The sequence below is a fragment of the Alosa pseudoharengus genome, unplaced genomic scaffold (assembly GCF_046254945.1).
Source record: "Alosa pseudoharengus isolate Yale_2024_CS ecotype anadromous, Long Island Sound unplaced genomic scaffold, YU_APseudo_1.1 YU_APseudo_1.1_scf_12, whole genome shotgun sequence".
In the NCBI taxonomy this organism is placed as follows: domain Eukaryota; kingdom Metazoa; phylum Chordata; class Actinopteri; order Clupeiformes; family Clupeidae; genus Alosa; species Alosa pseudoharengus.
The window spans coordinates 34,013,612-34,036,046 of record NW_027468587.1 but is presented as its reverse complement, the minus strand read 5'-3'; the positions used below and the strand labels follow the sequence as shown (position 1 = coordinate 34,036,046).

The following is a 22,435-nucleotide window of genomic DNA, read 5'->3' as shown; positions in this document are numbered from 1 at the left end:
CACGCAGAGGTGTTCCTTTATAGGTGCAGGGAAAAGCATTAGCTCCCCACAGGACCTGTTATGCAGACCAGGTACTGTACTGCAGCCAAGCTGCGTGCCTGCGTGTCCGAGCCTGCTTCTCACTGCCCCCTGCCGAGGCCTATCTGTGTGTGTCCATCTGTCCATACTCCGCTCTAATAAAGCCGCTAGGTATTCAGGAACGCAACTGTTGGTCTGTAGGTAAAGCCAAAGCTCATTAACATGGCATAACATTTTTTTTGCTCAAACTGGCAAAGACTTTCATGTTTTTATCCTCCACTGAATATGGAATAGATGAAAGAATGTGAACAGGGTGGTGGGAACGAAATTAAAGAAATTAGAAATTTCAGTACAAACGCAGGTCTTGACTAACACTTTCTGCTGTGCGTTTGACATAAGTCAGACTCCATGCTTTGGCTTCCTCACACCGTTTCCAGTCATTTTCCTCTCACCCACGTGCTGGTTTTCTCTATATTCTGTCTCCTTCCAGTCTATGTTTGTTTGTGACTGGATGCATGTGTGTGTGTGATTATCTGCCTGTGGCTGTGCAGATACATCCTCCCCTGATGGTGCGAGGAAGGCCGCCAGCACGCTGTCTCTGGCCAATGGTGTGCCATCGCATCAGAACGGCAGTGCTGGATCTCAGGGCCTCTTTCAGAGGAGGCGGCTTCAAGCACCCACACTGTCCGAGCTGGATAGCTCCGACTCCGACGTGAGTATTCAAGGGCCGAGATTATGTGCTTGTATGTGGATATGTATTTATTTGTGTGTGGGTGTGTGTATGTGTGTGGAGACCCCGACAGTATCTGAATGCTTGCTTGTATGTCCAGTGGTCACGTTTTTTTTTTGGTCCTGTCCTCCGGGTGTTCATTAGCAGTCTGTGTCCACAAGCGTGTGACATTTTGTCCTTTCTGTGGCCCCAGGACGAGACGGTGGGTCGGAGATCTGCCAGCAGCTCCAGCATTGCAACGTCAGTGGTGGACGACACGTCTCCCGAAACTGCTCTGGGAAAGAAAAGTGAGTTGGCCTCAGTGGACAGCAGGTTTGACCACACAGGGGTTTTGCTGTGCTGTGAACCACTGGCTGACCATTCTGGTTTTGATGAGTGCTCTGCACGTTCTTCCCAGCGCCGCCCATGTTCCTGCCCATCTCGTCCACCCCGCAGCCAGAGCGGCGGCAGATCGCCCAGCGGAGGCACTCCATAGAGAAGGAGACGCCCACTAACGTGCGCCAGTTTATGCCTCCCACCAGGCAAAGCTCCAAGTCTCTGGTGAGTTTTCTTAAAGCAGTACTGAACTTGTCAAAAGATCTTTTATTGAATTAACAAAAACATTTTGGTTTTGATTACAGAAACAAATATTTACATGATTTCCAAAATAGCTGCTGCACTTCCTGCAGAGTTCTGATGCATTCAAGTGTATGTTATCAAATTAGTATACAAACTGTAAAATGTAGAGCATGCTCTGAACACTAATGGAAAGTAAGTAATTGGTTAAAAAAATTCAACTTGCCTAAAAAAAAGCTTTTCTCCAGCATTGCTGCCCACAGCTCTAGAGGATTACATAACTGTTACATCCTTGAGCAGAAGTTCGGTGATCTATACATTCTCCGCGCACTGCGTACATGCTGTCCTTCAGTTGGAAGAAGGTTATGTTATGCTGGATCACCATCAGCTGCTGAACTGGCTTGGTGCATCTTATGACCTCCCCCCTCTGCCAGAGCTGCTCCCTCTTACAAGACCCCCCCCCCCATTCTTACCTGCATTTCTCCATCATGGCTGTATCTCACCTCCACTCACTTCTCCCCCCTCCCTCCATCCTCCTCCCATGTGGACCTCCTGCCACCTCAGGTGATGTGGCTGGGCTGCCTGCTGGGGCGGATGCCCCTCCGCCTCTCTCACTCCGCCCTGCACCCCATCTGCAGCGCCCTCCCTCTGGAGGCCTTAGCTCTGGCCATGGCGGCCTCACTCGCTGCTCTATGCACTCGAGTGGACAGCTCTGGGAGGAAGGTGCCTCAGGTTTGCCTGGTCGCCATCGCAGCTTAGAGCATAGAATTGCACCAGCCTTCCTGCTTGTAGCCAACCATTTGTTTAGCTCGTCAATTTAGCCTAGAGGGCAGTATTCACCCAGTATGGTGGGTAACACTAAACTTGATCCCATTTTCACAAAACCTGTATAAACATTTCAGTAGTTCATATCAAACCCATTTTGTAAACATATGTAACTTAATTCAATTGTATGGCTACCTTTTTGTCCAACCAAAACTGAAAGCATATCATATACTTTTGCGGTCTCTTTTTTGTAGCTATTTATCTCCTCTTGAGACAGATGTGGTTTTGGTCACATCATGTTTGTGTGGTTTCAAGTTCAGTGTTGCTGAGTATTGGATGTTGAATGCATCCAAAGGTCAGAGCGGTGCACTAATCATTACTCAAATCAAAGCCTCAGCTTCTCAATCTTTAGCAGCAGCCGTAGCGTAGCACATTTTGACTGAATCTCATGTCAAGTGCCCACCAAATGTTCTCTCTCTCTCGAGCTAATCTTTGAGTGCAGTGTTCAAGGGATGATGATATCCATTTTTGACCTGTAATGTTAGTGAATGTAATGCTAAGACTTCTTCATGTTGGGAGCTAACAACATCAGACACACATTAAGTGCACTAAAGTAGATGCGGTAACTAAGCATACTTTGCAAGTCTGGTCATGTTGCTAAGGGACTAGAGCACAAACACAAACAGAAGCCCTGAGGTAGTTTGGATTTGATCACTGAGCTGAACTTGGCTGAATCTGTTGAACTGCTTGACCTCTATCCCACATAGTAGGACCAGGACATTCAAATAAGACTCAATTTGCGGAGTGCTCCCTCACAACATCAGAAAAATGTGTCAATTTCCGGTCTCCTGCAATTTAACCTTAAGGAAACAGTTTAGTGTTCGATCCTTAGGAACGCAAAGCACCCCCTCCGTATACAAGAGATCTCTTTACTCGGCCAATCACCTGGCTGTCTCTCTCAGTTGTAGGGCTTCCTGTAGTGCATGATGGAAACAGCTTCCCATCTTGCACTGGAGACGTCACCATTGTAATCCTGACAAGGGCTCTTTAGGGATGACACTGACAGCCATTACTGATAGAGAGAAAGAGAGAGAGAGAGACAGGCCGAGTCAGGATGGACGCAGGGGTAGGGGGAAGGGTGGTGACATTTGAAACACAGTGAGAGACCTGTGTCGGATGTTGCCGTGGTAACCGTGTTTATGGTTTGCGTTTCCGTCAGGAGGAGTTCTGTTACCCTGTGGAGTGCCTGGCGCTGACAGTGGAGGAGGTGATGCACATCCGGCAGGTGCTCGTCAAAGCCGAGCTGGAGAAGTTCCAGCAGTACAGGGATGTCTACAATGCTCTGAAGAAGGGAAAGGTTAGCCACAAGCTAATGTGTACATCAGTGAGAGGGTTCATAGTATTACACCTTTAAAGCGTGCCCAACACACTGAGTTCAGATCAGGAACACTCTGCAGTACAGATTCACTGTGTTCCTTTAATTATCCTAATGGACAACAGAGACAATATGTGTTGTAATTGTATATATTCTCCAGTTGACCTTTTGACCTTTTTTCTCAAAAAGCTTTGCTTCTGTTGCCGAACTAAGAGGTTCTCTTTCTTCATCTGGTCCTACACCTGCCAGTTCTGCAAAAGGTAAAGTGCTGTCTCCTCTTTCTCACCTCTCCACCTGCTGTTTTGCAGACTTCTCAAGATTAAGAAACCCTAACACTCCCAACCCCGTTCCCCTCTGTTTGTTTTAGGCCTGTGTGTTCCCAGTGCTGTAAGAAGGTGAGAAATTATCTCAGTTTCTTCATGTATTTTTCATTAATAATGTTGTACATGTTGTTGTATCCTTTTCTTGTTCAGCTTTAACTGATATAGAAAAACATGGTTATATATCTATACTTTTAGGTATATACAGTTTGATAAAGATTGTATCTGTCAAGCCCTCCTGGTCTCAGTCTTCACACGTCTCCCTCTGACTCCCCACTGCCTGTCTGTGTGCCCGTCTCAGATGAGGCTGCCGTCCAGGCCGTACGCCAGCCTGCCCATCTACTCTCTGGGCCCATCCACCTCCACGAGTACTGTGGCCATGGAGCCGGCCGCTCAGAAGCCCGAGAAGGCCAGCGGGAGCCCCCGCCGACACGCCATCCAGAGGACTATGTCCAGGTACCACACCTGACCCCTCACTGGTGTCATCCAGTGAAACTAAATGACAGATCTACCTCTGGCTGTGATTCTGGTTATGTAGGGGTGCTACAACTAACACCAGGCATGTAACTGAAGCGTTCTGTTCGCTGAGTGTATGCTGCAACAATTAGCTTCCACTGTAATCAATGGAACTGGCTACCCCAGTTCGTGATGCGAACTATTTTTTACACTACAAGAACGGAGCGCTTCTGTTACATGCCTAGTGTAGCCTGCCTGTAACATTACGATGATGATGATGAGGAGGAAGAGCAGGAAGAGGATGATGGTGGGGGTGGTGATGGTGATGATAAAGATGTATTTCTGACCTCCCATAGAGGCACAGGAGATGATCTTTTCTACCCCCTTCCTCTTTCTCTTTCTCTCCCACTGTTTCTCATTTCTTTCCCTCACCCCTGCGCAGGTTGTCAAAGAACAGTGCCAGCTCATCCAGGGACGAGGTGGAGCTGCCGAAGGAGCTCACAGAGGACTGGAGCACCATGGAGGTGTGCGTGGACTGCAAGAAATTCATCTCGGACATCATCTCCTCTAGCAAGCACAGCCTGTCGCTAGCCACCAAGCGAGCCCGCTTGAAACGCAAGACCCAGTCCTTCAGCATGGCCTCGGCCTCCCCCAAGGGGGGCGAGTACAAGCCCTCGGAGAGAACTATCAACGAGGTGTAGACTGCACGGCTATCCCCCCCTTATTCCCACCTCAGCCCCTTTAAAATGGCTCTCAGTGTAACTGCCCTCAAGCAGCCATGTATCTCTGTCTCTCTCTCTCTCTGTCTCCCTCTCATTTCCCTCTAAATCTATCTCTCTATCTCTCTCTGTCTCTCTCTCTCTCTGTCTCCCTCTCATTTCCCTCTAAATCTATCTCTCTATCTCTCTCTGTCTCTCTCTCTCTCTGTGTAAAAGACTGGGTCCTATCTCTTTATGTGTTTGTCTCAGTGAGTCAGTGTGTGTGTCAACAGGTTCATAGGAGAGGGCTGTGGAGGCTGGCTATTCCTCATGTGGTGTGTAGTGGGTGGCGTTGTGCACGTGGGACGTTAGTGCTTATCATCACGGAACAGCTCCTTCCAAACAATGGAAGGCATAGCTGGTTTTATATATGTTCCTTCTCCAGTGTACATAAAGAGTGCCTCATGGTCAACCTACATCCTCTCTCCTCCCTCCGCTCTGCTGGACAGCAGAGATGAGGGCGCGGAGTCCATAGGTCAGTGTGTACAGTGTGGGTGGTGCCACGCCACGCCAAACAAACCTTCCCATGATGCACCTGGTCCCTATCTGAATGTCAGCTGAGGCGTAGCATTTGGTTATCAGCTGCCCCGTGCGTCAGGGCCAAGGAAAAGCACAATTTCTTCCCACAGAGCATCAGGAGAGGATGAAAAGAATGATGGAGGAGAAGTTTAGCTCCTGCTGTGGTCTGAGCATGGTTGCGCCTTCTTGGAGCCACTGAAGTAGAAGATAGAGTGAAGAGCAACAAATCTGAGAAGTACTTGAAGGGATCTGGAGCAGTGAAATTGTTTTCTACAAGTTTGACTTTTGTACAGATTTTGTGGCCAACATGTATAGTTATGTGGTCCATTTCTGAGCTGGGTTTGTGATGGATATTTTTGTATGTTTTTTTAAACCTTTGGCAGATTCAGATATTCTGCATATCATTTTTGTGTTGGTTTTTTTTGTTGCAGTTACTGGCTTTAGACAAAATACTGCACATTGTGCCACAAATTTGCACTTTCAAAAGCACCCCTTCCCACCCCCTAGCATTAAGATTTTGATCAAGGACGAGGCATTGTCAAAATCAATACTGATCTGACCATCATGAGATTGACATACAGTAACCATGTCAGCCATGACTAAACAGATTTCAGCCTTTTCCTCTCCTGGTTTGTTCTAACACTGTCATGTTACCAGTATAGGTAAATGTCATGACAGTTCTCATAATGGCTCATGCCATGCAATATTATGTCTGTCATGGCAGTTATCCATGATAGTAACTGTGGTAATAATAGAAATAGTCTGTCAAGTAAACAGTGTATGACATCAATGTGAACTTCCATGATAAGTCCAACAATTAAGGCCACAAATAAAATGTCTGTACTGAACAAAATACTTCAATAGTGGTAAACATGTTAGCAATTAGAGAAAGGAAAGAAATGCTGCATATTATAAGCTACAGGTAACACTTGCTTATGTGATCCAGGGTTTGTGGATTTGTGTAAGGCAGGGGGCAGTCTAATACTGATTTTCATGTATGGTGACATTTGTGGTGCCAAAGGGACTCGATGTTTTCTTACTAATGATATAGCACAGAACTCTGTAAATACTATAGCCACCTGTCACATGTAGTTAATCACATGAATCATCTAATTGGATGCTGGTTTGAACATGTTTATATGTATAAATGTAATGTTTTGTACATTATTTTCAAAAAAACAAAATCTGTGAGACTTCCAAGCCAGTCTCATAACTGACAAAGTACTTTGAATGATTCAGTGAAATCTGCAAAGCTGCGGTGATGTCCTCAGTCAAATGCTAATAGTCTCCAAGTATGTGTTCCTAAGCTGCATACCAACAATAAACACAGTACAGTAGTCTGATTTTGTAGGAGAGCCCGTGAAATAGCCCGTACACCTTTAAATTAGTCATAATGTGCTTGCAGTATGGCCAGAAGCAGATTCTGTGCATTTCTTTGGAAATGTTGCCGTGTTTGAATGGGGTTCTTTTTGCGAGTCTATTTATCCATGGACATGCTGTTTTCCTAACCTTGGCAGGTTGATTTGTGTCACTTCATAATATAATCCTGGACGAATGAGTTCCATATAAATAATTCAGATGATTTTTGTATTTGTGACACAAGTGAACAAGACTGAAAATGTTACATTTTACAATATTTAACACTCTAAAGCACAGACAACCATGTAGGCAGATTTGCACTCTTTTCCCAAAAAGGCACTTACAACCTCCAGAGTTGCCTCCAAATTGCCAATCATATAATCATATGATCTGATCATTATATTAAGAAGACCCACATCACAAAAAATACTTTTGATAATTTGAAATTGTGCTAGTTGTTGGCTGCTTCTGGTGGTATAGTACAGGGACGTAAATAAATGGATAATATGCATATAACTCTTGCAAGTGTTCTAACCATTATTTTTTGTCTGACCATGTGAACTATTTATATTTATTTTTAGTGTCATCATACAGGTCACTCCAACTGTATTTCATTTTATGTACCAAAAGGAGATAACTGTTCAGACAGTGACATGAACCCATGTGAAGATATTGTTGTGTATTCAGTGAACATATAAATGGTTGCCCACATTCCTGGGCTGTGAGGCTTAGTGTTGAAGTGGTCTGTCACAGTGTCAACAGCCAGTTCATTCCTATTATGTTACCTTTCTCAGTGTAGCCTCCAGGTAGGCTGAATTTCATAAACCTTGCCAATGATTTTGCCTTAAAAAACATTGCCTTCTTCGTGTCTGCATACAAAAACGTTATCATTACTAGCTGTAACAATCACAAAAGACTTTATGACTGGTATCCATGTTTTAATCCAAGGCTGTGCCCCAAGAGATGATGTTTCCAACTGATTTGAGATCTCATGGGCAGCCGAAATCCAGACAGGCTTTCCATCCATCATGTGGCAGCCATGTGCGTGTCTACTGTGTAGCTTGTACTTCTGAAGTGTACCTGTGCTCTTTTGTTTGTTTGGTTTTTCAAGGTCTCAAGACATGATGATAATTATAATGATGATGACAGTAATAAATTCATGCAATACCTCTGAATGCTGAATGTTTATGTTGTGATTTGTCACAGCTTTCAAAACCCTGACCTCTTTTTGACTTACGCCATTATGTTCAAGCAGAATATAGGGTGGGGAATATGATCTCAATTCTCCATTTTTTCAGATTCATGTACTGTTAAAATAAAACTGGGCAACACCATGCACATCTTGAAACCCATCCACTGTGCCATGAGTCAAATGTCCTGTCTTTTCTTGACTCTCTGCCATCTCCAGCCTTTTTCAAGCAATTTCAGCCCCACATATTCTGAAAGGACTTCTTGCCAGCACATTTGTCACTTGGTTGAACCTCAAAATGTGAAAAGCTACAGGCCACCTGTGGTCTGTGAAGAGCAAGCTCGATGGTGTTTTGAGCCCCCACCGTCGGCTTTAAGGCAGTGTCGCGACCATCGACTTCAATGCATCTAATCCTAACCTTAACCCTAACCCTTGCCTAACCCTAACCTTTGCCTAACCCTAGTGCCTTCCATGCAGCAAGGACATCAAATACAAAGCACCCATGTCAGTAATGGCAGGATTCACTATATATGCTGTAGCTGTCTAAAACTAAAACTAGGATGCTCAAGCCATTCATTCTGAACAACAATTCTTCCATTTTTGTGTCTGTTTGTATTTTAATACAGCATCACCGTTTACATTAATCTTTATAATTTACAGCAACACAATGACATACACACACTGCTAAACACAAAAATCAGATCATGTAAGTCTCTCTACGCACTTTATCATACACACACATTACTCAGTCTGCTGAACTCCAGTCACTCACCTCATCATGTTATTAAGCAATACATAGGCACTGTCATGGGACTGCTATACAGTGAGTAGCCAGTGCATTTCCTCAGAGCAACCAGGATTGGATATATGTGGCATCTGTATAATTCAGTCAAATTCAAGTAGTGGGTAAGGCTGAGAGTGAAATGGTTTGAGGAACATTGCGTCACTGCATGTGCGTCGCATGTGTGTAAAAGACAGCGGAGCTTGAGCGTCTTTCAATGTCTTTCTCTGCAGCATTTTACAGTAGGCATTTTCTTCCTATCATTTAACCCAATGTGCACCCCCGCATACTGCCATGTCATGCAAAATAGCAACCAGCAATTTCAAACAGCTTATCAGAATTCAACATCTCAAATCGTCCCTTGATCCCACAGAAGGAGATTCTGACAGTGGAAAATGTAACAATTGACCGGACCAGCAGTTCAGGCATTTAAACCCCACCCTACCCGTGCAGCAAACATCTGATCTGTACTCTACATGATGTGTTGGGTGGCACAAGTGCACATCAGCTGGGCAATGGAAGGAGCGGTGACTCTGTCCTTCATCTGTTTCAGTGGCCAGAAAAGCCGCCATAATCCAGCGTCCGGCCTCCTACTTGCCATCAGACGTGTTGTCCTCAGGGCAGGAGCTCTGCTGGACGTTCTTTGATATGACGGCCTCCTTGGAGGACAATTTCCTGCCTTTCGGTTTACTCTGTGCTCAAAGGACAAGGGAAGAAAAAAAGACAGGGGAAATAGTACTTAAGGTTAGCTGGGCATGGCATTACACATCAGTCAGTTATGTGTGTGTGTGTGTGTGTGTGTGTGTGTGTGTGTGTGTCACCTAACAGTAGGCCTCCTATGTAATGCTGACAGAAATAAAACATTCATCCACACTGCACTGATGTCGTAGTCCAGTCAGTGTTCCCGCAGACAGCTAGCAATGGGTCTGAATCAGCGACCAGAGCCCACTGAGCAGCAGGTTTGGGAGGCAGGGGATGTGTGACGGCACAACGCTCCCATCTCACCTCCTCTCTGTGCAGTAGGCCAAGTCTGCCTTTGCTTCCACTACTGCCTGTGGCATTTAGTGGAGGCTTCCCACACTGGGTGGCTGTGTTCACCATCTTCTTCTCTCTGCTGGGGGCACCAGTAGAGGGCACCTGCCCAGGTGGACGTCCATCCTCTCCTTTACCTAAGGGTCCAGAATTGTCCAAATATACAGAGGTTAAGCATGACTGGATGTTGAAACAACACTGCCATATGCTGCATTACATAATTAGGTTGCAAGCTGGCTGTGAACCACAAACACATCAACGGTGGCTAGGTGAGTAACTATAGCGACAACTACTATGAAAGTTCATACAGATATGCTGCAGATAACACATCAGTGACTTACGTGAGTTTTTTTCCCTTATTTAGATTGTTAAATGAACAGTTAGGAGCCACAACTGTAAAGATTTAAGCATTCTTTAATAGCCTAGCCTACGCTTAGAGAATAAATGTCAGACCCCAGAGTGCAGACACTGACAGCAGCTATGATCAGCATATGATCAGAGCATATCGATGTCTTCAGTCGTTTTCTGTATCTTAAAGCATTATCAATGGTACAAACCTGAGCAAGTTGTCGTGCATTGTTTAATTGATGCGCTGCCGGTGTCAGATATCCCACGCTGATTGTTGTTATTACTGGCCATAGCTTGGCCAATCTCCGTGTCGGTGTTCGTAAGCCATGTCGACTCAGTCTCCCTTGTCCAACTCTCATAGTAACGGGGTTCGATTGTATCAGCCCTGCTGCCTCCACAACCCATTGAAATGTCCAGCGACACTCTTGATAGCCCTCTGTTACAGGACCAGAGCGGCGCATGGATGTCTTTCTCACATCAGAACCGCGGCTGCATCAGTGACTGAATGTTCGTCACAGCTATCCGCATCCTCTCCCCCTAACCACAGATCTGGTCTCGCTGCTGATCCGTGCGATAGCGAGGATGCTTGCTCTTATGGAAGCATGCCTCTGCTTAACTTGCTTGATATACGACCACATACGTCATTGCCGACGTAAAACAGAGTAATTGAAGACACCAAACGGCTGACTCGCTCAAGTCAGAGGCTGGCTCGTATTGACAGGTTCGTAACCGCTTGCTCGTCCTTAACATCTACGGATGCTGCGACGTCTGCAGTGAAAATGACCATCCTGACATACCGTTGCCATAGCACTTGGGAGGATAGTAGATAATCTCATTTGTCCTCATACACAAAATACACTATGAATGCAGTGGAACACGTTAAAGTATTTTATTGTTTCAAGTCAACATCAGACATTGATAACACTTAATGTATACATATATATAGTTTTAGATATATGTTTAATTTCACACCAAATATACAGAACATGACAACACATAATAAATTACATCCTTTCAGACATGATCATCTGCTCTTGAGGAGAACCAAGACTGTGCTTCAATAAAGACTAAACATGGTAAACGCTGACCTGATGTCCCTGCACAAGCCAACATCTCACCCATCACAAACCAGCAGCTCAATGATCAGTGGCCAATGATCAAAACATCTACCACACAACACTACACCAAGGTGGAATGACTGAAAATACAGTGTTTCAAATGTGATGCAAGTAAACCTGATTCATTCATTCAAGAAGACATCTGAATATTCTGATGTTCTTTTTAAAAGCACAAACATGAATACTCTGACAATCTCAGGAAAGACAAAATGTAAACAAAATCGTAAACTGTGCGCTCTGTCCCCGGGCAGTGAGAAGTTACTTTGCCAAGTGGAATGAGCAGAGGGTGACCAGATTCTCTGCCGTTCATAAACAGCCCACCAAAGACCCCCATTGAAACAGTGAAGAGTTCAAGGGTCGATAATGGGGCAGCTCACCCAGCTACGCTGGTAAAGGGAAATGAGGCGGTACACACACACTGCAGTTGAGCAACACATCTCTCCTTTCACAACATGACAAAATGTACACATTTTGGAAAAATACAATCAGGACAGAATGCATCTTGTACCTGGAGGAGGGGGGGGGGGGGGGGGGGAGAAACAGTATGTCTGGTCACCCGATGAGCATGCAAAGAGAGCAAGATGGGGTGGGTGTAGGGAAGAGTCAGACCAATCAAGAGGTGCCCTGGTCAGTCCATTTTCAACACACAGACAGAGCGAGACCAACGAGTGGCCACAGGCGCCCAGTCGCGAGCTCTATTTGAAGTCTAAGAGGTTGCAATCGATCTTATAGTACACGTAGGGGTAGTACTCCTGCTGGCTGAGGTTCAGACCTGGGATGTCCATGGCAGGCTGCTGCAGAAAAGACAGACAGGAAACAGAATCAGCAACAACACGTCTGAGCAACAGCAGCTAGAGATCAACTAACATCAAGGAAATCACATTCATTACGCACTGTACTGGAGTGGTTTCACTCAAAATGTCGTGATTGAAAATGAAGGTATTCACACAGATATTTAAAGACACTGAAATTGTCCAACATATTGTATACTGTCTAGAAATAGGCCAACCACACCAGTGGCTCTGCCAGAGAGGGTGTACAACACTGGAACTTACATCCATGATGGAGGCGGCGCTACTGTCCAGATGCTTGTACAGGTCGTACAGAACCTCTCGCAGCTTCTTCATGGTCTTCTTGTTGGTCTGCAGCAGCATGGCCTGGAAGTTCACAGGCAGGCCGTACCTACATGGACCCAGACAGAAAGGTCATCAGCCCCGGCATGTCTCCATACACCTGCAGCTGTGCGGGAGTGACCGATGACCGGAACCTCATCTCCACACACAGCCATCGTTTGGTCAGTCTACGGATCTGGTGTGCTGATGGCTAGTTCAAAGAACGGAGTGGAAACGTGTGGGTCTCTGCACAATTTAGCAATCAACTGGAAACGCATATTTCCTTTGATTTCAAGACACTGTTGGGTACAGATTATGTAACGGCTGATTGCACAATTGCTATGCCTGCTATACACAAATAAGATCTGTGAGGTAGGAAGCAGACTGGTGCATGATGGTGTAGTGCTGCTGGTACTTGAAACTACCTTAAGACCGACTCCACAAACACTCTCAGGGCTTTGATGTGGATCCAGGCAATGAAGGCCTCACTGAAGTTCACCTTCAGCCATCGCACCAGAGGGCCCTGACAACAGCAAAGACACACAGCGTTAAAGCTTGCAACCACCCCATCACTCTAGAACGTTCCAGAGCCAAGGGCAGAGTCTGAGAAACAGAGGCAGACTGTATGACAATTCCACAGCGGATTGGGGCGGCTTATATTATCACCGAGACTGACAGACAGATTACTCAAGGCCTTCAGAGGCTGTGATATTATTTCTGTTCCATGACTGTTCCCCAGGACGTCCGCGCTGGCTGATTTGGAATGCCTGTCAGTGTTGTGGTGCGGGTGCGTACAAACTGCTTCTTCTTGTCGGTGGAAAGCCGGGTCATCTCCTCCTTGTCTGCCTTCATCTCCTCCTCATTATACTGGAAGTCCCTCACCATGAATCTGTTGGTGCACACAAAATGCACACGCGCACACACACTTTGATGTAATTCAGCAGGAATCAATTTGATCTGTGTGCTTCACATTATCAGATTACATGCCTTCATCTCCTCACCAGGGGGAAGGCCATTTTCACAGCTCATCCAAGCATGTAATTAAGAGAAACACATAAACAAGCCCAAGATTCCAACCACAATATCAGCACCCGCAAGCATGCATATCTCTCTCTCTCTCTCTCTCTCTCTCTCTCTCTCTCTCTCTCTCTCTCTCTCTCTCTCTCTCTCTCTCTCTCTCTCTCTCTCTCTCTCTCTCTCTCTCTCTCTCTCTCTCTCTCTCTCTCTCTCTCTCTCTCTCTCTCTCTCTCTCTCTCTCTCTCTCTCTCTCTCTCTCTCTCTCTCTCTCTCTCTCTCTCTCTCTCTCTCTCTCTCTCTCTCTCTCTCTCTCTCTCTCTCGTCTGCCTTACTTGTTCTCCCGGGCCTTGAGTCTGAAGTCATCGATGGCCTTCCTGAAGAGGGTCACACTGAACAGGCCGCTCTCGTGGTCCTCAAACAGCAGACTGGTCAAAGGGGAGGAGAGTGTGATGACCGAGGCATCATAAAGATTAGTCATTGTTATGGCACACTTCTGATAATCACGCTCGCATGATTTGACGACTTCTCCAGGGAATCCTCAGACACATACTCTGAGATGCTTGTGAGAACACCTGTTCTTATGAACTGCATTGAGGAAATCCTCTATGATTACTTTAAGTGGTTGAGCTTTAAATACGCATCTTACTGCCAGTCACAACCAGTGCTATCAAGCCATTTTAACATTTATTTCACATCTGGGTCCATTTTTTCCAATTATAGAAGTAATTTCTTTGCTAGAAAAAAGACTACATATGAACTGACAGTCAGTGAACATATAATACATTGGCTATAGGATCAATAGAAAGACAGAGGTGAGCGTGTGTACGTCTGTGTCTGTGTGTCTGTGTGTGTGAGTGTGTGTGTGAGAGAGTGAGAGAGAGAAAGAGAGAGAGTGAAAGAGAGAGAGATAGAGAGAGAGAGAGAGAAAGAGAGCTCTGACACCCCCTTGTCAGACTGGTACAGACCCCCTTGTCTGTACCAGTCTGCTAATGCTCTAGAAAGAAGCTAATTGGTTTCCTTAGCAACCAGCTACAGAATAATCCCTGGGGGTATGGCCTCTCCTCTCCACTGCCCTCCCATCACCATGTACTAGTAGCTGGTAACTGGTAAATGCAACTGCCTCTACCTCACAATATCTTTCCTAATAGCCATGTCTGGAGGATACCCATTGTTCTGGGACTTACTTTGTAGATCGGGGGACCACCATCTCTGAAAGGGTTTCATATGTCTTTTGCCAGTCTGCATAACTTGTCCTGGAAAATTTAAATATGGTTTGGTCTTTTAAAATACCACAAATAAGAGAAAAGAACAATATGGTAGCACGAACAGTACAATAGTGTGAAATTATTAGGTTGCCAGTTTACTGCATCTATTCAATCAAGCTGTAAACTACCAGTATTGTTGATTAAGTAATGCAACCACTGCTTTTGGGGATCCTTACTTTGGTACAACCACAATCATTGTGATCAAATACTCCGAGTCCAGCACAAAGTCCTCCTTTTTGACAATATCAGCCAGACTCCTGGTCAGTAGACTCCCCCTGGTGGAGAAATATCACATTGCAATGTGGAACATGAACAACATGGAGCAATAATATACTATATTATATTATAATATATACTCTTTTGATCCCGTGAGGGAAATTTGGTCTCTGCATTTATCCCAATCTGTGAATTAGTGAAACACACACAGCACACAGTGAAGTAAAGCACACACTAATCCCGGCGCATCGAGCTGCCTGCTACAGCGGCGCTCGGGGAGCAGTGAGAGGTTAGGTGCCTTGCTCAAGGGCACTTCAGCCGTGCCTACTGGTCGGGGTTCGAACCGGCAACCCTCCGGTTACAAGTCCGAAGTGCTAACCAGTAGGCCACGGCTGCCCCAAAATTACTGTAAATCCTATTACTATTTTGCTTAATGTATGATTTTTGCTCTCACGTGGCACGGATCAGATATGTACCAAAGATCCTTAATATGCTTTATCAACCGTCTCTGTATGTACTATAAATGTGTAAACAGGAAAAAAGCACATGGATTTGAATATTCAGTTTCAGGCCTCCTTCATATGTGGAAATTAATCAGATATTAATTGGCTATGTGCCAATGTGACAGTCGTCCAAATGGACAGATGGTCATTTTTATATCACACGTCATTGAAAATACCAACAATCTTATACTTTTTCGCATTTACATGATGCATAATTTTACTTCTGCGATAAGGACTCTCCAATTTCTTTTCACCTTAAAACAGAACCAGTAGACTTCTCAAGATACTTCACAAACAAAAGTAAACAACTAGCCATTGATATAGCCAAATATTGTAAGCTTGTGTTATTATTCCGTGTATTTGCAGTGCCGTCCGTATGTTTGCTTTTATTTCGCCGACCAAACCTTCAAGTGCACATACAGGTTGACTCAAGTGTTAAGCAAAGTATTGAACCATGTAACACAGATATCTGATATGGGTCACTTGGAAAAGTAGATGTGAACAGGCAGGGATCTCAAAACACAGACTAGAGTAGAATACAGTACAATTATTGCCTTAAAGATGACACAATGGAATACCGGCTTGTTGACAAAGGAGAGTTTGGTGCATCGCCACAAAGCAACCATCAACTGCTTCGTATGTAAATCTTGAACTCGAAATGACAACTAAAAAAACAGGTGAATCAGACTGTGACGCAAATACAGACAGTGACACAAACCATCCCTCTGATTACCACACCAAGCCACACGCTTTGTTATCACTTCAAGTTGGAGACTCAGATAGAAATTGCTGGAGCCTATGGTGTCTTTGGCTGCAAGGCAGCTCACTTAATTATTGTCGTGAATGCCAGATACGCATGAGGGGGCACTAGATATCTGCAAAAATGGGCCATTTTATTCCCCAGTCTATTTATTGGGTTGCAAATGGGCTTGTAAATAGTTATTAAAATTAGTTTTGACAAACCAAATTTGCAACAAGGTAAAATACGGTTCATCTATACTTGGTCATCTTTAATGACATCAGGTGTTACAGGTAGAATGTGGGGGTAAACTCACGCATTCTTCCTCTCCAGATTCTGCAGGTTGCCCTTCAGATTGTTGTAGGCAGAGGCCCTGGCCTTCAGGTCATTGTCAATCTGTGTCACTTGCTAAGGAGCAGTAAAAATAAAACAGAAGTTAAAGTGGATTAATTTGACCAATATTGATGGGTGGACACGGAATTTTCCAGAACAGTTATAGTAATGGGTGAACTACCAATTATTGAACAACTGGTACATCAGTTCATTAATTCATTCATTCTTTCAACCTTTATTCATTCTCGCTTATTGAGGGCATTCCTCATTTTCAGTGAAGCCGAGATATAAATGAAATGTAATGATCACAAAGTATTAAGATGAATACTGCTATTAAAGAATTCAAGAGTGATCACTGATCACTGAATTGCACTGACCTTGGATACAATCTCAGAGATGTTCTTTAAAGACTGCTTGATGGGATACTTGGCCATGTCCCACTGAAACCTTGTGATGTAGGTAACCAGATCAACTAGAGTGAGAGAAAGGGGGGGGGGGGTTAAAAACACATAGTTTATAACTGACGCTCCCATGTGCAGGCAGTACAGCGATGGGCCCGTGGGGCCGTGGCTGCTCCCTCACCTCCATTGGCCAGCAGGTTCTCCTGAACTTTGTCTCGGCTGTCCTCCAGCACGTCGGCCATGTACTGAGCGACCTTCTTCACCACACTGCGAACAGGATCAAAAGGCATCACACACCCGTGACACAGCCATATATAATCCTTCCATGATGCTCAATGGCACTTCATCTGAAAACAACGGCGATAATGGATGATCGTGACACGCAGACACACACAGCTAATGGTCCGAATCGCATCATTTGGGGCTGAGGACGCAGCGTGCCCGGTGAGCCTCTTGTGCTCTTTTGTCCAGTGGCCTGAGTGGGTCGCAGGAGGCCCACGCTCCATCTGCTGGGATAATGAGACTTCTAGGCTGACACCACAAGACTGCTGCTGAGGGCCTCCAAATTAATAAATGCCTTACTGAGCAAAATCACAAATACTGAGACTTCAGAGAGTTGCTCATTTATAACAATTTATAACAATGGCACTAGCTGTGTGTGTGAGAGAGAGAAAGAGAGAAAGAGAGAAAGAGAGAGAGAGAGAGAGAGTGAGTGAGTGTGTGTACACATACACAGTATAGTATGTATTGTACTGTATCTATTTATAGACATGTACGTATATGTGTGTATGTACTGATGTGTGTGTTGAAACACACACACACACACACACACACACACACACACACACACACACACACACACACACACACACACACACAATTGGCTGTCTGTTCAGCTCTAACCATAACAAACAATCTGCTTTGCCTGATTCATTACACATCACCAATTCCCTGGTTTGTATACTGCATTTTTGCTTACTGGATACTGCTTTAAGAGGCCAACTGCATCAACAACAGTCAGACTTCAAGACATTTCCCACTTTTATAAATACATTTCCTTCATGTTGCGAGGAAAAGACACACAAGTCATGGGATTTAAATATGACTGAGTGAAGGGCTGCCGGTGTGTCACCAAACTGCTAATGGCTAATTTTAGCAAGCAGGCATGGCCGCCACACTACTGTGCGATATTTCTCACTATGAGAAGTCAAACAGAAGAGATTAAAGCGGACTGATTTTGACAAAGTGTCGGCCAGCCTTCAGATCAAAACACAGCACAGATATGCAATTTGCCATTAGGTAGAGAAGAGACACAATGCCAACATTAAAGCACTGACTTTTTCCACAATTTGGCGATCAGTATGCATGCCACCGCTGTTAAAAATGCAGCGATCTCAAATCTCAGAAGGAACTCTGGCATACCTCTCGACAAAGGAGTCCAGTTTGGCCAGCTCATCGGACAGTCCCACCAAGACATCGAGTGTCCCGACCTGTGGAGGGTGAGGGGGCGGGGGCAGATGGCCAGGGGAGAGAATGCAAACCTTTGATCAACATTCTGTGTAATGGACTTATCCAAACGCAGCCAGGGCGTGTTTGTTCAGCAGCACATGAAGTTTAGTCAGCCAGCAGAGGCATTCAGGAGCCCGGGGCGCTCAGCAAGGCGCCAGCCTCTTTTCCAAACCCATCAGGCAGCGAATAAAAACTCCAGGAAACCACTGGCCACCCAATACGTGGCAGAGGCCAGCAAGGTCAGGCTCTCCAGAGCAAGATGGGGCAAACGGGGGCAAAATGGGGCCCACAGTGGGTGCACACACACACACACACACACACACACACACACACACATGCATCTCAAAGTTCTCATGGCCTATATGGTTATACATTTTAATGTGACTGTTACCAAGGATAATAATTTTCCTGCATCCATCATTTGGAGCAGAGCAGATAAGCAGTTCAACTGCACATGGATGTTTATAATGGAAAGTGCATGCAGTTGTTTAACTAACTACATGTTTCAAATACATAGTACTATGCTTTAAAACGACAACCTCTACAAAAGTTATAAGCACAGACACAGGAATGCAAACACTTCCACCTATGGTTAAAAAGTTAGCATGTCATTCATTTCAATGAACCATAATTCTGCCTTTATTCCTGGTATACATGTGATCTTCATTTGTATAGAAAATGTCACCTGGATCATTGTAATATTATGTAGTTACAAACTGTATGTGTGTTTTCCGTTTTCTGTTTATTTCTAGGCACAAAGATCAATCTTAAATGTATGTCTGCAATAATTGCAATAATCAATTGTTAATTTGCAACGCAGACTATGAATGTAATGTGTACAACCCCAGGAGTGAAATTATAGGGAAATAAGTTTCATGTTCATTCAATCATAATTTCTCAAACATCAACTAACTAGGTTAATGCCATGGTACCTATATGAATTAGGTCATATGGTGAGCTCTCTTGCAGGGAGGGTAAAGAAGGGTGATGAAAAGCAGTGACACGCTGGTGTGTGCATCTTTGTCAAGCACACAAAGGCCTTCAGGCCTGCATTAGTAAAAATCAAAGGACAATTCACCCTGGCCTCTTGTCCAACCACTGATTAATGTACAACATGTATGGTAACATTTCTGTTATAAAGCAGTGTCTTGCCTTTAAGTCAGGAATGTTGAATTTGTGGTTAGTGGACAAGTTGTTGGTGCGGGTGGTGGCCAGCATCATCTTGTCCCATGTCTGTTGACAAGTCTTCTCTCCAGGAGCAGAAATTAACCAGAACTCTGTCATGGCTGCTTATCACTGAAACAGAAAGATGTGCTGTGCAATTAGACATATTTTAATTTCTTTACATTCAATAAGTCAAAGTATTTTTAAAGACCCATCACCTTATAAAGGTGAGACAGGGGCAAACTGGAGATGAAGTAAAGCTGGAACTTCTATTGGTCATTTGTTCCCTTTTCTGACGTGACTTCCGAAAAATCAGTAATAAGTCACGAGTCACCCTCGTGTGCGGGGTATTTGTCTTATATACTTTACAGAAGACACACTGTCTGTAAATTGCATTGTGCATTGTCAATGTCATCAGTTTTGACTGTAACTGATATGGTACGCAGATATAGTAGAGTATGTATTGAAGGGGCGACGAAGGAATATTTTTTGCCACAGAGAAAATGGTCAAATAGAAATCCTGACCTGAAGTAACTAGTTTTCACATAATCGTATCGCTAAAATGAAAATGTGGCCTAATAATGAAATCTTCTTTTTTTCATTTATAGTAAAACTGTTGGCAGTTAAAATCAGACACGAACACAGCTGTTTAGATTTTCTTTGATATACATACCAAAATACACACAAGATAACAGAGCAACTACATATATAATTTGCATCACGGTACTATCTAATAATAAATTATGATTAAGGTTAACATTGATGCTGCAAGTTGTCCTGGCTTGTGGCTAAAATTTGCTAGCTATAGCTGCTTGTCGCAGTGCACTCCAACAAAACCCATTCGACGAGTCAAACTTAATTTGAGAGAACACAACATTTGGTACCTTATCTTACGTTTCCTAAATACATTACTGATACACTACTTCTATATCCATTGGCATAACGATATTTTGTACAGGTCCTCTAGCTACATAATCCATCTAGCCTATGAGTAGTAGCACTGCGATGCTACACTTGTTATCATAGCTGTCTTCTAGCCAGCATAGCAAGGTTATCGTAGCCTACCTCTTAGCAAGGCAGATAGTTCGAGAATGAACAAGTAACTCACCTGATTTTATGGCGATACTTATTTATGAAATGTATAGATCAAAATGTGACGTAGCCTAAATATGCTCAGACGACAAATTTTGTATTATTTTCCATTAGACTATGAAGTGGTCTCTGACAGCAACAGACTCCAAAGCAGTCAGCTGATCAAGGTGGGTGTTCCCAGACTGAACATGACCAGGGGTTAGAAGGTTCACCTAGAAAGATAAACGGCCACTATCGGTTGGGATGTATTACTGCAACTGAGGACAATGCTAAGAGGAGATAAGCATGATGATCTTGATTTAACTATTTTATGTTGATGTTCTCTTGCAAATATCAGCTGAGGAACAACTGCAACAAGGTTGTTTCGGCCCAAACAGGTAATTGGTGGTTCCTGCTAAGGGAAACCGCAACAACTCAAGTGTCTCAATAACTTTTGAAATGTAGCCAGTTGAGGGTTTTTGCTGTAATGTTATACTTTGTTGTAAAATGTTCGTTCATTTTGTCAACTTTGAGTTACTTCTCACATCATTTGGCGTCAAACACCAATGTTGTAAAACCTGGAACTTAATTATTGCGGCTACCAGATCCAACTAACCAACTTGTTCAGAAGCCGCAGGGGGAAATCAAATTGTCTTACACGCACTGAATAATCCAATGTCCACACACTTGCTCCCGTTTCTTCAGTTTATTGCTCTCCATATCAGTCCAGACTCCAATAGCCTTTCGAATGCAAGGCAGAGCAAAACGTTCAGATATAGCCTAAGGCTTTTCAATGAGTCCATGCGATGCGTGAAGTGCGGTACACAAAAGAATGGCCTTCCCCCGTGCTCACCCCACGCCAAACTGATCTGAAGCGCAGGTGTCAGGTAGGACTAATTAAGACTTCCAATTGCGCACCACACACGCCCAGCGCCACACCCATGTCCCATAATAAACAAAAAACACAAATCAAAGTAAACCAATACCCATAACGTTTATCATAATGAAAAGCAAAATATAAAGAAAATATTTATGGCTCCTACATTAATGTTTTTGACATTTATATCTGACGTGCTTGACAAATTCTGTATTCAGTGCCAGATGAAAAGTGTTTTTTGTGTGTGTGTGTGTGTGTGTGTGTGTGTGTGGTGAAATCCTTCAGATAGAGCCGAATGATCAAGCCCTGAGGACAAGCTGCCAATTGTTTCACACTTTCATCATCCAAGTAGATTTTGAACTTGCAAACTATACATTTAAAAAAGAGTCATTATTGCTGATCTGAATAATCTGCAACACAGCCATCCAACATATGGTGATAAACTCCAAAAATAGTACAATACCAAAGGTTCTACAATACCAAAATGAAGTGCAACATCCAATCATTTGCAAGCAGTGATCTCCACTATAAAAACTCCTCTTTGGTCTCCTGGTGACCTCTTTTATTTGCACGGTTGCATCTTTAATCTGTTATGGTTATTGACCATCATAAGTTCAAAGATAACTTGGGTTTAAACTGGTTTTGATTGAAGTCGCTCAAAGGGGTTTAACTACCTGTGAAGCCCATAAAAGGCAAATATGGTGCAAATTATTGACCTTGTTTTACTAAGTATGGTGTGGAGTTGTTATAGGGCCAGACCTTTGCAGACAAAGCCCATGCACCAGTGGAGATTTCATGTTCCCTTGAGGTTGTTGGCAGGAATGCCCAGTCAGCAATGGCTTTCAGGGAGGCACATACTTTCTAAATTTGGACAGGAGTCCCACTTCCTGACGTTGGGTGTCTCC

The 22,435-nt window shown here is 44.1% G+C and overlaps 3 protein-coding genes across 3 annotated transcripts in view; 1 reads left to right on the top strand and 2 right to left on the bottom strand.

Moving 5' to 3' along the window:
- spire1b (spire-type actin nucleation factor 1b) overlaps positions 1 to 8,030 on the top strand; it is a 28,061-nt gene extending 20,031 nt beyond the window's left edge. The window contains exons 9-16 of the mRNA XM_076280966.1: positions 570 to 730; positions 942 to 1,035; positions 1,146 to 1,288; positions 3,288 to 3,425; positions 3,633 to 3,703; positions 3,811 to 3,838; positions 4,065 to 4,219; positions 4,662 to 8,030. Of these exons, the coding sequence (XP_076137081.1) occupies positions 570 to 730; positions 942 to 1,035; positions 1,146 to 1,288; positions 3,288 to 3,425; positions 3,633 to 3,703; positions 3,811 to 3,838; positions 4,065 to 4,219; positions 4,662 to 4,920 (1,049 nt within the window). The 3' untranslated portion in view covers positions 4,921 to 8,030. The remainder of the gene's footprint in view (positions 1 to 569; positions 731 to 941; positions 1,036 to 1,145; positions 1,289 to 3,287; positions 3,426 to 3,632; positions 3,704 to 3,810; positions 3,839 to 4,064; positions 4,220 to 4,661) is intronic.
- A 1,385-nt stretch (positions 8,031 to 9,415) lies between these two features.
- On the bottom strand, positions 9,416 to 10,610 carry baalca (BAALC binder of MAP3K1 and KLF4 a). The gene is made up of 3 exons (XM_076281299.1): positions 10,490 to 10,610; positions 9,831 to 9,994; positions 9,416 to 9,517 (listed from the first exon to the last, which is right to left on the bottom strand). The coding sequence occupies exons 1-3, from the start codon at positions 10,608 to 10,610 to the stop codon at positions 9,416 to 9,418; spliced, it is 387 nt and encodes a 128-aa protein (XP_076137414.1).
- Positions 10,611 to 11,079: 469 nt separating this feature from the next.
- On the bottom strand, positions 11,080 to 20,833 carry atp6v1c1a (ATPase H+ transporting V1 subunit C1a). Its single transcript, XM_076280965.1, has 13 exons — positions 20,691 to 20,833; positions 19,571 to 19,714; positions 18,332 to 18,399; positions 17,091 to 17,176; positions 16,886 to 16,980; positions 16,492 to 16,583; positions 14,894 to 14,992; positions 14,637 to 14,705; positions 13,785 to 13,877; positions 13,231 to 13,324; positions 12,861 to 12,958; positions 12,379 to 12,505; positions 11,080 to 12,117 (listed from the first exon to the last, which is right to left on the bottom strand). The coding sequence occupies exons 2-13, from the start codon at positions 19,700 to 19,702 to the stop codon at positions 12,019 to 12,021; spliced, it is 1,152 nt and encodes a 383-aa protein (XP_076137080.1). The 5' UTR covers positions 19,703 to 19,714; positions 20,691 to 20,833; the 3' UTR covers positions 11,080 to 12,018.
- Positions 20,834 to 22,435: the final 1,602 nt, after the last annotated feature.